General features: G+C 37.2%; 1 protein-coding gene across 2 annotated transcripts in view; it reads right to left on the bottom strand.

The window, feature by feature from the left end:
• Window positions 1–17,604, bottom strand: part of ADAMTS6 (ADAM metallopeptidase with thrombospondin type 1 motif 6) — a 163,345-nt gene that overhangs the window by 92,527 nt on the left and 53,214 nt on the right. For both annotated transcript variants that reach the window (XM_075078308.1, XM_075078309.1), the window contains exons 8-9: window positions 10,345–10,388; window positions 6,707–6,812 (exon numbers count right to left, since the gene is read on the bottom strand). In XM_075078308.1, the coding sequence (XP_074934409.1) occupies window positions 6,707–6,812; window positions 10,345–10,388 (150 nt within the window). The remainder of the gene's footprint in view (window positions 1–6,706; window positions 6,813–10,344; window positions 10,389–17,604) is intronic.

The raw sequence follows: 17,604 nt of genomic DNA, 5'->3' as shown, positions 1-17,604 counted from the left end.
ATGCATCAGGTCTCTACACTGTAGGTCAAAATGGAAAGTATTGGCTCTAATCAGGAAGCAAAGTTCTGAGCTCAGATTTCCTTTGGAAATTCATGATGCACTGAAGGTTATGATAAACTTCCTTTTCACCCCCATTTATTCTTCTTATACTTTTGTTAAGAACTGTGAAGTGTTATTACACTCCTTTTTCCATTATTAGAATGCTTTACAATTAGACAAATTATTTTAGTATTGTAAATTCTAAATGTCAAATAATATTTCACAGATATTTAGACACAAGCCTTTTTCATTTTGTAAATATAAAGGTGTCACAAAAACCCGAATTATGTTTATGACATTTCATTTTATATATACAAAACATCATTAATATTTAAGCCCAAATGAAGATATTTTAATAGCAGTTGCAAGCTTTTTTACCTGCAGGATTATAAAGGCAGATATACAACTACGTTCCTTTAACAAAAAAGACCAGGGTGGGAGAACAAGGGGTGGGGAGGAAGAGAGCAAGAATATGGTTACGTATGGTCTTATGTGGCTTGTCCAGCCAAAAACTGGACACATTTAGTTTTCATTTTTTTAGCTTAAAAAGAAGAAGTTACTTAAACCGTCCCTAAAAATTTTAGGCACCATTCTCAGTCAATCCTAGGCATCTAGCAGCGACAAGTTATAACTTGTTCTGCCTGGTGTTGAGGTGTTCATACGGTTTAGATCTGAGACAGTCTGTCAGCCCCACTATAGTTGAAGATGGAAGACATCATCATCATCAAAAATAAAACAATGATGACAGCATCAACTGGAGATCTATTCATGGGAAAGCTGACAGGAGGTGGTGTTAATATAATTCATCCTAGAAGTGTTTCAACTATTTTTGAAAGCTATTTTGAAGTTTGGTATATCTGTCCCTATTACCTCACACTGGAGTATTGTCCTTCTATTTGTACAACACATATATTCCTTGACACACATTTCTTCTGGAAAACATCTCATTCAAACTCAGGTCCTATAATGCAGCTGAGGTTTGACTGATCAAACACAAAGCTCACTGATCATTGAAGAATGAGGAAAAGACAATCAGCTTTTGAAAGTACCTCTAGGATTTCTACCCCAGCACTGACGACAAGTGTTCTTACATGGAAGAAGGGGTATTTATGCTGTTTTTCTACTTTGCAAACAGACTAAAAAAAAAAAAACTTTAAAAAAGTGCTAGAATTGCAGACACATTTTAGCTGTATGAACTAATTCAGAACTAAATACATGTGTGAAAATGTGTTGTTGTTAATCTTTAAGCCAATTTAGACTATAATCTACTGATTATTTCTTACACCTTTCTTCATCAAGATATGACTGCCAAGCTCCTCTGAATTTCAATTAATTACATATGCTATAAGTCAAGACAATTCCAACTTTTCAGAAATTACTTCAGCCATCAGCCTTTTCTCCTTGCTCCTTCCATACAGCCCTCAATAGCTGTCTGTCATTAATAAATTATTTTCTTACTCCAAGTTTTATGGGCAGCTCCCTGTTCTAAGCCTAGTCCACTACCCTCGTTTTGACATCTCCTCCTCCCACCCCACCCTTTTTATTTTATTTGTTGTTTTTCACTTTATTTCATCCCCAGATCTCAGCTAACTCCATAGGACTGCAACAATGAATGGCACAATGCCTTTCTTTTAGGGATATACCCCTTTCAGTGGAACCTGGAATTCCTTATGTGTTCAGCTAAGCATCCTGTCCAGAATGTATGAGGTAAGCTAGGCATTTTAGATAGTATCAAATTAAAAAGCATAGAGAGGAAAGCCACCTAACACAGCTGGTAGAGAAACACAAAATGGAACTGGATCTTGAATCTTAAAACTTGTCTGATCATAACAGCATAGTTAGGCCTGCAAATAGCTCCTTTCTTCACTATGAAGAAAACATCAAACTTTGCTTGACAATGCAGGGGATACACATTCAGTTCTCACTCCTGCCATGAGAAATCACTGGTTGTGATTTTTCCTTACCAGAAATGTAAGCATTTCTTCAGTGTCAAATATACAATGGTATGAAATTAAGCATTCTGTAAGTCAAGCATCATAAATCAAATTTCTACGGACAATATTCTGAAGGCTAAACAATCACAGAATCATAGAATCATAAAGGTTGGAAAAGACCCTTAAGATCATCGAGCCCAACCACTGACCTATCACTGCCAAGTCCACCATTAAACCATATCCTCAAGCACCACATCTACCTTCTTTTAAATACCTCCAGGGATGGACACTCAAGCACCTCCCTGGGCAGCCTGTCCCAATGTTTGCGACCCTTTCGGTGAAGCAGTTTTTTCTGATGTCCAACCTAACCTTCCCCTGGCACAGCTTGAGGCCATTTCCTCTCGTCCTATCGCTTGTTACTAGGGAGAAGAGTCCAACCCCCACCTCACTACAACCTCCTTTCAGGTAGTTGTAGAGAGCAATAAGGTCTCCCCTCAGCCTCCTCTTCTCCAGACTAAACAACCCCAGCTCCCTCAGCCACTCCTCGTAAGACTTGTTCTCTGGACCCTTCACCAACTTTGTTGCCCTTCTCTGGCCACGCTCCAGCACCCCAATGTCCTTCTTGTAGTGAGGGGCCCAAAACTGAACACAGTACTCGAGGCGTGGCCTCACCAGTGCCGAGTACAGGGGCACGATCAACTCCCTGCTCCTGCTGGCCACACTATTCCTGATACAAGCCAGGATGCCGTTGGCCGCCTTGGCTGCCTGAGCACACTGCCGGCTCACGTTCAGGCGGCTGTCAACCAACACCCCCAGGTCCTCTTCCTCCAGGCAGCTCTCCAGCCACTCCTCCCCAAGCCTGTAGCATTGCATGGGGTTGTTGTGACCCAAGTGCAGGACCCGGCACTTGGCCTTGTTGAATCTCATACCGTTGGCTCCGGCCCAACAGTCCAGCCTGTCCAGGTCCCTCTGTAGGGCCTTCCTGCCCTCCAGCAGATCGACACTTCCACCCAGCTTGGTGTCATCTGCAAACTTACTGAGGGTGCACTCAATCCCCTCATCCAGATCATCAGTGAAGATACTGAACAGGACCGGCCCCAACACTGAGCCCTGGGGAACACCACTCGTGACTGGCTGCCAACCAGATTTTACTCCATTCGCCACCACTCTCTGGGCTCGGCCATCCAGCCAGTTTTTAACGCAGCGCAGAGTGCACTTGTCCAAGCTGTGAGCGGCCAGCTTCTCCAGGAGAATGCTGTGGGAGACAGTGTCAAGGGCCTTACTAAAGTCCAAGTGGACAACGTCCACAGCCTTCCCCTCATCCAGTAAGCAGGTCGCCTTGTCATAGAAGCAGACCTGCTTCGTGAGGCAGGACTTCCCTTTCATAAACCCATGCTGGCTGAGCCCAATCCCCTGGTTGTCCCACACGTGCATGTAATGGTGTTCAAGATGATCTGCTCCATGACCTTTCCCAGCACCGAGGTCAGGCTGACAGGCCTGTAGTTACCCGGATCCTCCTTCCAACCCTTCTTGTAGAGGGGCATCACACTTGCAAGCTTCCAGTCATCTGGGACCTCCCCGGTTGACCATGACTTCTGATAAATGATGGAGTGGCCTGGCGAGCTCCTCTGCCAGCTCCCTCAGTATCCTTGGGTGGATCCCATCTGGCCCCATGGACTTGTGAACATCCAGGTGCAGGTCGGTGACTGCCACCTCTTCAACAACTGGGTCTTCATTCTGCATACTATCTCCATCTCCCAGCACAGGGGGGCCTGACAACTCTGAGGATGACCATTCTGACTATTAAAGACTGAGGCAAAGAAAGCATTAAGTACCTCAGCGTTCTCCTCATCTTTCATGGCAAAGTTACCTTCCACATCCAGGAAAGGAGGAAGATTCTCCCTGGCCCTGCTTTTGTCACTGAAATATTTATAGAAACATTTTTTGTTATCTTTAACAGCGGCAGCCAGTTCCAGCTGGGCCTTCACCTTTCTAATCTTTTCCCTGCAAGGGCCCACTCTGAATTTTACCTGATTCATAGAAGAATTAGGAGTAATACAAAGTTGTTTTCAGAGCCATGCATAGGGAGAAACAACCACAAAACTGTTAGTCTAACACCATTCTTCATGCCCTCAAGAAAGGAGTTAATCACAGTGTACAGTCGTCTTTAAAAAAACCAGCTGGTTAAGAGTCTCAACTGCACACAGCTTCTCTGCACCAAAATGAGGTTACACACATATAAAAACTAAAAGTGGTAAGGAACAAAAGCCAAAACAATATATTAAAAAAACTCTCATAAATATTTAACAGAAAGTTTGACTGACCATAATAATCACAATCACACTCTCAATCTCTTTAAGTCTTCAAGACTAAGTGCTTTTCTGGATAATATTCTTCAAACAAACAGAAGTTACTTGGATCAATACAAGGTTAAAGGAGTTAAATTTAATACACAATGATATAGAGAAAGTCAGACTGAACAACCTAATGACTTCTCATCACTCTATAATTTAATAAACTACTAGAAACTAACAACAAATTGAGCAATATCTCTGTCAGGGAATCTTACAAATCCAATTCTGGAGAAACTGTGGATAGTCTATCGTTATACATATATATGTATTATCATTACCCTTCTCTTTTAATCACATGAGAATTTTATTCCTCAGTTCAAAATTTTTTCAGTGGCAACTATATAATTAATAAAACCATGATCTTTCAAAGTCCAATCTTCCCATTCTCATTTTAGTTCTTTTATTGTATGTTATATAATCAATGTAGACATGCCTCTTAAATGCTTCCATTTTTCATTTGACAATGAAGCCAATTTCCTACTTCCCACATAAGTCTGAAAAGAAAAGCAATCATCATAGTACAGCCAAAGAAAAAAGTTTACACAAAACTCACATATGCAAGTACCTTCTAGTAGGTACTGGGAAGCAGGAAGTTGAGAGGAAGTAGAGGCATTCAGTCACAGTGTGGGTGAGTGGGAGGTGATGACTGGCTAGCACAAAGCATTATAAACCTTGAAGATTTTTTTGCCCACATATTCTTCCCAGCTTTTACGTAAGATATCCACATAGTACATTCATTTTTAACACCAAGCTTGCAGTGCAACTTTTTTTCATCACTGTGCATTGGATAAAAGCTAAATGAATATCTTATCTACTTTCTTCTCAAACCAGCATTTGGCATGTCATGCCAGCTACATGCCAGGTGAAAGCTTCAAAGACCTGAGATTTCAGAAATTTAAAAGACCTTAGGTATAAGAAGCCAAAAGATATACATATGGAATGTAAAAAACACAGACAGTTTAAAAAATTCCTTTGATCACAGGATATATGCTATCACTATATTGTTTTTCTTAGATTCTAACCAAAGTACAAGCTCTTCAAATCATTTCTTGTCATCATGCCAGCTTTGCATGAAAAAAATAGCTGCATATATTTAAATTATTTGCATGTATCTGTGGAATACCCTACATAAAATATGTAGTTGCATGACATATGGATTAGAATGAAGATGTGGTATTGGAAGACAGGTTTTCTTGCTAAATGGGTGACAAATTCACAGAAAGGTCATCTATTTCTGTAAAAGATGTTATTAACAAGAATTTCAGAACTATGAGTGATTTGAAGGAGCTCTTTACTCAACAGCAGAAATATATTTTGCTTTACCCTACCTTTTTCAACTCATGCAAGTGAAGGAAAAGAAGGAAGGAAATTAAGATGAGGAGAGCGTTTTTAAATTATTTTTGTTCAGATCTTATAGAACTGCTTTTGGATTCTAAAATTCATCTACTCGAGTGTGGTTTTTTCCATACATAATATAAATTATATCGTACTTGCCCAGTGATTATCTTGCATAACTGGGCTGGAAATAACTTTACTTCCAACTCCTGTTCTTGATCAGCAGATAGCTTCCATTTCATTCTGTATTGGAACTTTTAGCAGTTGCATCAACTAATGATTGGAAAGCCATGTGATCCATAACTCAGTGTTTGTCAACCCATGTAAACAAAGAGGGAAAACTTTTGATAATAGAAGGTGCCTAGTCTTTTTAGAGTCATCACAATGTATTAACAATGCTATCTTTTGAAAGAAGACCTGAAATATTTCCAGAACAAACTCTACTCAGATTTTATCAGTCTCATAACACCATGCTTTTTAAAATGATATGCTGATGCTTAAAATGTAACAAATGATGCTATGACTGCTCTAAGACTGCTCTATGACTGCTTTATATACTTCATGCTTGACTGAAAGATGACTAAAAGTGTATGAATATTGACAATAGAATTAATGTTTTAACAAAAAAAGTTTGAATTATATTTAGGATAAAATAACAAAAAGCAAAAAAATTACCTTTTAACCACTTTTGTTTCATAAAGAAAGGCTGACAAAAGGAAGGGGGGGAGGGGGAGAGAATTTTCAAAGCTAAATATTTAAAAATATGAAACAGAGTACGAAGATTGTGAGCCAAATCTCAAAAGCACAGATTTAATTGAAATCTGAAATCAAAGGGTAAACAATGAGTCTTCAGTTCTAAATTTAAAGCCCTTTGTAATATACACTAAATAAAATATACTGCCACTCATGAATACTATATACAGAAACATGGAGCACCAGAATAGAGATGGTACAGCCATGCAGGGGAAAAAAAATACCTATTATTAATCTAATATTAAAAAGGTGATACATTAAAACGTATTCTTTTTTTTTAAACTCACTCACTTGTGACCAATCTCATGTGCAATGGTAAAAGCTGAACCTAGGCCAATGTCTTCATTAATGCTGCAGCTCCTTTCAGGCTCACACATTCCAGCCACAGAGGCCAAGCCTGAATAAACAGAAGGAGACACAAAGGGTCATGCCAAGGTGTTTCAGTCTTAAAAGCCCTAGTTATAAATGCCTGGATTCTTTTTAATAACCTCTATGCACAGAAGGAGCAGTTGGCAAAAGGTTAACTTTCTAGTCATTTGCAAAATCACTGGGGGGAATTTCACTTTGCCGGCTAGACATTAATATTTTTTGAACTGCAGTCAGTGCTGGAAAATGTCTAGACTAGGGGTTAGATTTATAAATTTTACTTCTGGTAACTTGGGACCACCTAGTAACTTGAGCCAGGAGAGGGAATTCAAGAAAGGATTTCTATTTTAACATTCTTGAGCCTGAAGAAAGCAAAATGTATCCACATTATTTTTCTAAAGAAATCTGTTTAAGTTTAGTGGGTTCATAAAAACATACAAGCAACTTTTTTAGCCATGAAAAGCCCCACATGGTATGTTAAAAAATTAAAAAAAAAACTAAATGCATCAACAAAGAGAGAGGAGACATGTTAATAACAAGCATTCATTTAACCATGGAAGTCTTCTCCATTTATCACCCATCATCATCTAGAATTAAAACCTTATTGCATTACAAATGCTTTTAAAAACTTTCCTTAGAGAGAGCAAGCCACTGACATTTACAGAATATGGCTCTTCCATATCTTACACATTCTTCAGCAACAGATTATCACAAAATATACTGCAGTCATAATTTAGTGCCACTAGAGAAAGCTCTAAACATTGTATTTCTTTAATGTATTCCTCCCTAGAGTTTCTTATCTGAAAGAAGCAGTAATCCTTTCTTTAAGGAAACTACCTGCTCAGTTAACTACACTATAACAAAAAAATGACTGGAGAAACTGTCACCTTAGTTGGGGGACAGGGGGAATGGGGCTGAGACAGGGGAAGAGAGAAATCATACTCTTTATATGAGCAGGAGCTTTGAATTATTCTGTTTGGACTAACAGTAGTAAGATGACAAGTGCTTTCTTGCTGTGTCCACATTAGCAAGTAATTTGGAGTTGTAGGAGTGGGCTCCTCACATATCTTTGTACGTGGGTTGGACACTGTGCTTTGGACTAAATGCCATAGGCTGAACACACTACACATGTGGTTCAAAACTTTCTAAAGGGAAAAAATATTACAGGATATCATGAGAATTCAGTCCATGTAGTGACTCAGATCCTAATGTCTCTGGTAGGGGAATACGGAGAATTTGGGGAATATGTATTCTGACTTAGTTTTCTCCCAAACAAATCTAGTTTGCACACACCAAAAACTAGTCTCATAACCAAACTGACATGGGCAAAAGGTGACAATGTGTGTCTGTAGAATTTGCATCAAACCAGTACTACTCCTATAACCAAATCATTGGCATAGACACACCCACTGAGGACAGGATAAAACATCAGAAGAAAAAAAAGACTATCCATGGAGAAAAATCTGCATTTTTTTTGCAGTGTGTAACCTGTAGAAAATACAATAATTACAGCTCACCTATGCTATTCTAATTGAGTAGGACATTCTCAGTACAACATGGCAATACTTGTATACCATCATGCTCCCCTGCAAAGTCCACCATATTTGAGCGATAAAGTCATCTCTATATTCAGACGTTATAACTGAGCACTTACTTCAGTGACTTACAGGACCAGATTAATGTAATTCCGTACTGTGCTGCAGAAACTGACAGTGATCAAGTCAAGAACTCAGTCTATGGCTCAGATTTTAAAAAGGAGTTGTCCTTCAATGGAGCCACAGATGTGCTGCAAAGACATATGAAGTCTATCTTTTCTAAGAGGTTCCATGAAAGATTCCCTGTTTTAGGAAACTGGAATAGGAAAGATGTCTATGCCACACAAAATCCTTTACTTCCATTTCTTTCTAGAATACCAACGATTCAGTCTTCTTTTGACCTTTTGAGACCTCTCTCAGACTTTTGTTCAGAGACTCCTTAAATATATGCTTTAGTTACTGGAGGTCAGTGGGACTGAAGCATATTAAATGCCTTGCAAAAGAGGGCCACAGGGCCTTGTCTCTTCTGTGATTCAATACCTATAATGCAAATAAATTTTCATGGTTGTCTTGCCAAGGGTCCTATAACACTGAGTTGGAACTGATACCATATGTGATTTTTATTTTTAAAAAAAACAACAAGAACAAAAAAAACCCACCCCAAACAAACCAAAAACCAAAGCCTTTTGTTTAATAAAACGTTTGCCAGAGTCTATCCTCTGTTATGCTGGATTCAAGTGAAGCAGAATTTGCCTTTATGCCAAAGTCTGATAGAGTAAGAACTAGTACACTAATGATCTGTGTTAAAAATATCATATAAAAATATCAAATAGTTATGCATGAATGTACACTCTTTCAAACTTTCTTTTAACACTTGCAAAGGCAATTCTATGACATCAACATAGACAGACTCTTCAGTTTTGCCTCCTCCATACAGATGTCAAAGAAAATGAGTTACATTCATCAGAGGCATTTGCCTTTTACTACAATATGCTGTGGATATTATTTATAATTAGAGCAGGCAAAATTCTGGTACCTTTCCCCATGTAAACTATATCCTTGTGCCAGAACCATCGTGCTGACTTGAGCGGGACTTGTAGAAAAATTAACATGAGTTAAGGTGATCAAAGCATACAGTAATACAAGGAAAGACAAAGGAAATAAAATTATGAACTCTGATTGAGAAAAGTATTAATAATCTCAATTGGCTGAATTAGAATTATACCTTTAACTACTTCTGGAAGGAGTCTTATGAAAGCATGCAAATTGAAAAAAAAATGTTACATCAGTCTTTGAATAGTGTTTCTTTCATATATTACAGCACTATTAAAGGTAATAAGTATACTATAGTAAATAACTTTTGGTGACAAACTTAGGTGTGGAGAGAACAATGGCTCTCCATCCTGCACCTAAGGTTGCTATGTGTGCTTCTCCATTGTCAAAGCATTGTTTTAAGGAGTTTCAATGTTACTGTAATTTATATCACTGTGGTATTTTTCTCTAGTCTGTGAAAGGATCTGTGGCAATCCAAGGGAATCTGAATCCTGTGAAAAGGATCTGTGAAACAATCTGAAGCTGTGCTCCCTGTGTACAACAGTGCAACAGTGTAACCCCCAAAGCCTGTTTCTTTTGTAAGGTGTTTTTTTTTGTTGTTGTTGTTGTTGGTTTGTGTTTTAGTTTTTCTGACGTCTTTTACTTGTATTTTTTTAACTAGGTCACAGACTCAGGTTAAATGGAAATAAACAGCAAATTCTCTTCTAAAGTGAGTAAGTTGAAGTCATCTCCTAGGTTCTACCAGAACTACAGCTGCCAGAGGAGAAATACACAGCAGCAGCTCACTTAATTTAAACTTCCAGCAATGTATCAAAGCCAAAATCCACCTAGGTTACCTTTTATTGTTCATGTTCACAAAACTGCAAAATTTTGAAAGCATAAACTCAAAAAGATCTAATCAGTCAGTAAATCAATACCTGAATATAAAGCAAGGAAACAGCAAATACAGGCTGACATTTCTCTTTATAATCTTACCCAGTGTTCCACAAGGCTTGTTTTTATAAGTGCAGATATCATATCTGTTAAGGAGAAAAAAAGTAGATAAAATATATCAGAAAATCAAATTTGTAAGATATTTTGTACATTTATCACATATCTGTATCATAGTTCAAGTTGTCAGACCACAATCAGCTTAATTATGTGCAGCCAGCTGGTGTCGGCATTTTCTACACTCTGGTGTAAACCACAAGCTGCAGTACACTCACAGCCGCTGGCCTCAGGCCAGTGGGACACCTGCCAGTAAGAAAAAAACGGTTAAAGTGGATCTTTGTAATCACCAGGTCCATAAAGCAGTCTACCATGCTGTTAGGAAGTTACAGCAGCATGTCTATAGACTGCTACTGATTCAAAACACTTTTTCCTTTTTGAGCATAACTGGAATCCTCTTACAGTCTCACACTTATCAACTAAACAATATTAATTGAAACTCCTACAATTTAAACTTTGATTCTAATTTAAAAACATAGCTCAATTATTGCACCAACCAACAATAATATCTTAAAAAAAAAATCTTACGAACTGCCATTCTAGTTCGCTTCTCATTATCTTCCAATGGTTATATGTCTGAAGAGCAAACTATAACAAACTAAAATGAAAAACATTTTTTGTGAAAAGCTAAATAATGTCTTTAAAGGAGAATTTTTATCATTTTAGACTCAATCCTTCAAATACAGAAGCTCAATGAGTTTTTGTGTAGTTAGCATGTTATCTGGAGCTGAAAATGGAATTAAAATGTTTTCTGTGACATAGCTAATAATAATAGCAGTGGTCATGCAGCAGTCAATTCATTAATTATAACTTCATATTTTGAATATGCAATCCTATGATTGGCTAGTGATGTGAGAACACTCCTACAGTGCCCTTGATTTTCAAGGGTTTATACTGATTTCCTTGCAGTATGTTTCAGAATAATTTTTATTCTTTTGAAGAGTGAGTGAAAACAAAGATAAAAAGACAGCATCTTTATGCTTTAATTTGTAACACAAAAAGTTACTAAATTCAGACATTCTGTTAAAAATAACCTGAGGACTGTTATTACATAGGACTCTGATCACACAACATATACAGTGTGCTAAGAGTTAAGCTCTGTCTGTAAAGCAAATCCATCGATGAAACAAAGTTTAAAATTTGGAACAAATCCAGTAAACTCTCTGTGCATGTAGACTGCTGTGATCACACAGAATTCCTATGATTTTTAAAGGTACTGAGAGTGGAGCAGTCTGTGCGATTAAGCTCTGATTTTGAACTCAAATGTTCATACGCACTGATCTCAAAGTGATTCAAACTCTGCCATGCTATATGCATATAAAGATCTCATAGATTTTCCATTTGCTGTTTGGAGAGGGCGATGTAATAAAGTTGGCATTCTTACATAAAATGTTTTGGAATATAATCAGGTTTTGTATGTTGCAAAGCTTTAAGATGACATAGATACAGAGAGAAATTAAAATTTTTACTGAATATTTCCTGCCTTTTACATATTTAAGGAAGCAAACTTATTTCTGCATTTAGGACAGAGCCTAAACCTGATCCTACTGAAGTTCATACAAAATTACTCCTCAAAGAAAGCAGACAGGGCTCAAGCTTCACACCAAGAAACCACTGAAATGACAAATTATCCAGATTACCCACGAGATAAGATAGGTCTAATTGCTATAAAAAAAAAAAACACTAACCAAACAAAAACCAACAAAACCCACAACAAAGGTGAAGATGGATTATAGTTGTCACCAGGACCTTAGTGAATACTTCATGAGCCAAAGACAACCAAAAGGCAAATTCTCAAGCCAACAATTATCTCAACCAACCATTAAAAATCATAACAGTCATGAGAGTTATGCAAAAACATGGTGTGCAAGATGTGAATATATTTTGGTTTTGATTCACTGATAGAATGCATAAGAGGGCCACCACACAAAATCTGAATTTAAGAATACAGATATGCAGGTTGCAACAAACCTCAGGATGAAATGGCAGCCTGGTCATTTTGAGACAGCCAAGGAAATCCTTCGCCCAAGTTGGGAGAGAAGATCATATGCCTCCTAATAAAGTGAGTGCATATGTCCCTGAAATGTGACCAGGCTGGCAAGTGGAATGTGGAGAGAGGTATCAGGCAAGATGGTTGATTACATCTCCATTCCCAGCCTGAATGGATCAGAAGTCATGAGAGGCTAGAAAACATAATTCAATCATACCTCCACCCACACCAGCATAAAATGGTAAGTGATCTATTCTAGAAGCCACACAGAATAAAAAACTGTTCATTACAAGCTATTCATTAAGAGCTGTTTTCAACATAATTTGAGAACACCTGTACTAGGTTATCCAGTTCATCTGCCTTTGCCTCCAAACAGTCATTTTTGAGCGCTTGCAGGGATAACAGGACAGCATAGACTGATACCTTCCCTGATAGAAGCCCCTAGCTCCATAGCTTAGGGAACTTTCAGACTGCATCTTGGTATTTAACTGATTCTTCTCCTAATGTCTTTAGCACTTAGTTAATTCCTCTTCAATCTTAAAAAAAAATTATTTTAGTGTCCGTCTGGGGGATGTTATGACTTTATCAGCAAAGTTGAGTCCTGCTGTCCCAGTAGAGATCCTTCTCATGCTGAAATAATTTTTTTATTTTCTTTTAAATAAAATTAATAAATTGAACTTTGTCAGCACCATCACACTGTTGCCTTTCTGCCACCTGCCTTTGAGTTCTAGGGCTTTTTAAACTTTCTGAAGTGTGTGTATTACAATTCAAAACGTTGCTCTAACAGTGGTATTAACAGCAATAGATACAATGGCAAAATTAATTACTACTTTTTACATGTTCACATATATTCATGCATTCAAGAAAAACATTGCCCTTTTCACAAGTCAGATTATGCAAAATGGCCCACTGAGGGAAAGGAGTCTCTATAAAGCACCGTTATTACTAGCTGTATATTTCTGGAAACATCCACTATGCCAGAAAGACAGGCTACCTGCGTCAAACTAACACCAAGACAGAAATACACCTGTAACAGGATTGGAAACGTTATCTGAATAACAGCACTGGATAATACATTTTAAAGAATTTAACTAATAAACACAAATAACCCACAGCATATATTTTCTTTAAGCATGAAAAATGAATAAAGCATGAAAACTCTTATTAGAAAGGCAGTTAAACACAAGCAGAATGCAGTATGAAACACAAGCTACTTGCACGTAAACCTACTCTAAATTACCTGAAAGCTACCAATATGCCTGAGTAATATTGACAGGAATTACTGAGGCTTTTGAAGGGATATTTCTCAGTGGAAAAGAGTTTAGGAAACCAAAAATATCATCACAGCAAATTGCTGAGGGAAAACATACCAAGATGGCTGGAATATAAACATAAAAAGTACATGAATGTAAGAAAATTCAGGCTAGACAAAGCTGACAAATAGGTATGACTGGACATAAAAGTCTTCATAACTTTGAGACAACTGAACATGTGCTTTATATATAAAATACTACAAGACTTGCCCGTTAACCTGCTTGAAGAGTTATCCAAAAACAAAGTAAAGCCTAAGAACTGGTTCTGTCCTGACCAAGAGGAAACAGAGCTAACTACAAACTTTAAAGAGTTAATTTTGGGGGAACATTTCTAAATATGTTATCTCTGAAAGGAAGGTTTTATTTTTCACTTTTTAAAAATCAAATTATACTTTTTGACACTTGCTTTCTGTTATTGTAGGCTTCAACAGTAAGCTATTCAAAGGTGGACTGTACTTTTCATACATTCTTGATCAATGATGAACATAAAGGGTTCATTAAAATGTGACCTTTTTTACTTTTTATTCTTCATGCTATGCAGCATGATTTATCTATGCACCCAATCATATATGTCTCATATTTCAATCTGTTAAAAGATCAGTCAAAAAAAAAACTATTTAAAATATTAAGTTAACCTAGTTCCAACATGTAGAACTATAAACTGAACTACCACTGAATCAAACTGAAATCTCAGACTTCCCTTAAAGGGATCAAAAACCTCAAGCTATCTGACAATTCCAACTCCTATTTCTAAATTATGGAAAATAAAAATGAAAAAACAGTGAGTAGCTTGTAGTTTCACCATATTCCTCTGCTTATATGTTCCTGGCTATGATTAAAAGTACAGACAATGTCACTTATGCTAGAGAGTTGTTTGGAAAAATAGTTGTGAAATAAATACTGACTTTTGGTCAGTTTTTATAAAAAGCTTTGTATCGTAATTCTTCAACAGTTCATCACTCTTAAGATAATTTGGTTGTTCATTAGATTTGCACAGGTTGCAAACAGCAATACTTTTTAAAACACAATACTTCTTGATGTCTTTCTAAAAGCTTTACTACAGCGTATCCTTAGCCTTACAGAAAGTGGTACACCGCAACAGCATTCTGCCTTAAAATAAAGTACACGTCTTACTTGGTTTCTCCCTCAAAAACCTCAAACCAAAAACAGCTATTTAAACCAAGGAAGGAAAAGCGTAATATACATGTTACACATCACTCAACAGAAATAGCTTTTTCTATTATTAGTTTTCCGTGTCTTTAAAACTGCCATAGACAACCAAAGTCTGGCTCTATGGGACATTCTTCTGATATTAGCTTGGATGGATAAATTAAATTCTGAGTTACATCTAGAAAAACCTGTTACTGCTATAAGTTCTAATTCTCCCGATTTATGTGAAAAGAAATATTTTAAATAATTGCCCTGTAAATGAAACATTTCCATAGTGATTTTTCTAAACTGTAAATGTAGTCAGGACAGTAAAAATAAAAAAATTGTTCCAGAATGGAGCTTAATGCTGTCATTTGTCTTCATCAATTTTGGCAGTGTAATATTAGAACAACAGTTGCAATTTTACCATATTCAGTAGTATTATTGGTGTACTTCAGACACATGTACAAAGCTGGTTTTGAGATTACAATTGAATAGAAGATTCTCTCAACACAAATTCCATGCCTACAGTGTCTAAAAAATTTTCAACTAAGTTAATGAAAAATACATCAACAGAGAGATTTTTCTTCAACACTATATTGATGTGTCATGCAAGCATATAGGAGAGCAATTGCAAAATATACTAATTACATGAAAACAGACTTCAGATGAGTTTGTATACAAAAGTAGTTCTAAAGACAAGGTCAAGACCTTGAGCCAGTTCTCAGGTTGACATATACCCTAGGCCATGATGCACCACTTCAAAACTGATTAAAAGTTCATACCAAAAATTACAGGACTAGCTTTAAAATCTTCTTATTTTGAGGAAATAATACATTCAGGCTTTTTAATGGCTTCTGCTTTCTAAGCCTGCCTGTATTTATGTACATTTTTGGCACTTTTCAGGGTTTACTCTACAACCATCCAGACTAAAAGCTTCTTTTTCCAATGTAAACCATGATCCTCATATAGAAACATGTCCTTACCAGCTACAGCAATGAGAAGAGAGTAAAGTAATGGAAAGTACAGAATAACAAGTGCTACAAACTGTTAGATCATGATTTAGTTAAGTATCCAAGACAGACACCCACAGAAACTTAAAAGAACAATGTCAGTATTTGCTGGTATTAAAAAAAAAAAAAAACAAACCCTATTAAAAAAGTATTAATACTGCTGACTGGTTCAGATATGACAGTTATCACAGAGCAATCTCTGCTCCTATGAAAGTATTATTAGAAGGATTAAAATTAGGTAGCATAAAAATACAGCTAATTTCTTGCTGTCCACTGACATATTGTGAACATAATTTGAAACTCTGGAAAAGACAGAATCCTTCCCTTCCCTGCATTCTTTTTCTAACCAAAATCTTTCTTTAGCCCATACATGACTAAAAAGTAAGCGAAAGTATCACCTCAAACACAATACCATGAAGGCAAATCAACATTGTGCAAACTCATTAGACTATTTCAGTTGACAACGTAGACTCTGGAATTACTGTAGAGACAGCTTTATAAGCAAACTTTAGCTTGCTGAAGAAACTGCCAGGCACTTGTGGTTCCAAAGCCTGCCCCTTGCAGGCCTTGGACCAGCAGTGTCACTTCACTCTCTGCTCTGCCTTGATTTCTCCACCATTAGAAGTTCTCTCTTTTCTATTCTGTATCCAACACGTACAGGCTTGCTGCTCTAACTCACCTCTCCCTCCTCCATTTATTTTCTTTTGTGATCCTCAGTGAACGTAAGTTTCCACAAAATTCTCTCTCCGCAGCTTTAAGACTACCAAAGATTGACTGATGGCTCAAAGTGTCATCAACTACCTTATACAAATAGGCCTATCCTACTATAAACATAATTTTGAGGGATATCCACACGGCAGTCATAACAGCATCAAGAGGGTCAGCACAGAGTACCTACCCAAAGATCCATCTTCCTTCTTTCCATTTTCACACCCTGCACCAACTTCTGTACTTCTGCATTTAACGTCAGCACCCAAGCTGACTGAAGAGGTCTGAATGAAATATTCACTATATTGGAATCATTTTACTGATAGCAGTACAGACAGCACAAGCCATCTTACAGAAGGAGCTCCAGGCCTTCTAGCGTTTGTAGCCCAATCTTATATTAATCCATCCTTCTTCTTCAGAACATATTAATTCTATTTCAAGCTATTAACACTTAGGTCCCCTTTAACAGACTCCTCAACCAGACACCTTTCAACAAAATAATTTTTAAAACCCCCTTTATCTGGACAAACCATATGTAGAATTCAAAACTGCAAAAATTTGAAAGCACAAACCTTGCAACCTGGAGACTGTGAACCCATGATCAGAGAGTTTAAATCTAACAGAACTACAAGGAGTGTTTCAAAACTTTCCTGTGCCATATCTAATTTTCTTTCTATGTGATAGCTCCAGATCCACAGTAAAAACTTATATTAGCGCATCAGAAATGTAGAGCTATCTACCTGAGTGGCAATCATGACTTCATTACCATTCAGAGACAAATGAGAGCTTGAGCATTCGCACTATCCCCGGAACGTAGGTAATACTTTACTTGCTGTATTCTGTCCCTCAAAAGTGATTCCATAGCTTTATTGCATTCTCAGGACTGAGCCAAAGTTTAGATGGAGTTACATGGATGTGATTAGCTAAAGCTGGCCTGGAGAACAGAACAGAAATTTCTGCATATCTACTCCAAGTACACTGTTAATAATTTTTCTATCAGTGCATTTGGGAAAAGTTTGGCAACTAATACACGAAGCCTTTGTTCAAAGAACATTCACTCAGAGCAGCTCAAGCA

This window comes from Phalacrocorax aristotelis, chromosome Z (genome assembly GCF_949628215.1).
Source record: "Phalacrocorax aristotelis chromosome Z, bGulAri2.1, whole genome shotgun sequence".
Classification (NCBI taxonomy): Eukaryota; Metazoa; Chordata; class Aves; order Suliformes; family Phalacrocoracidae; genus Phalacrocorax; species Phalacrocorax aristotelis.
Note: the sequence above shows the minus strand (reverse complement) of the source record. Positions and strands in the feature narration are given on the sequence as shown.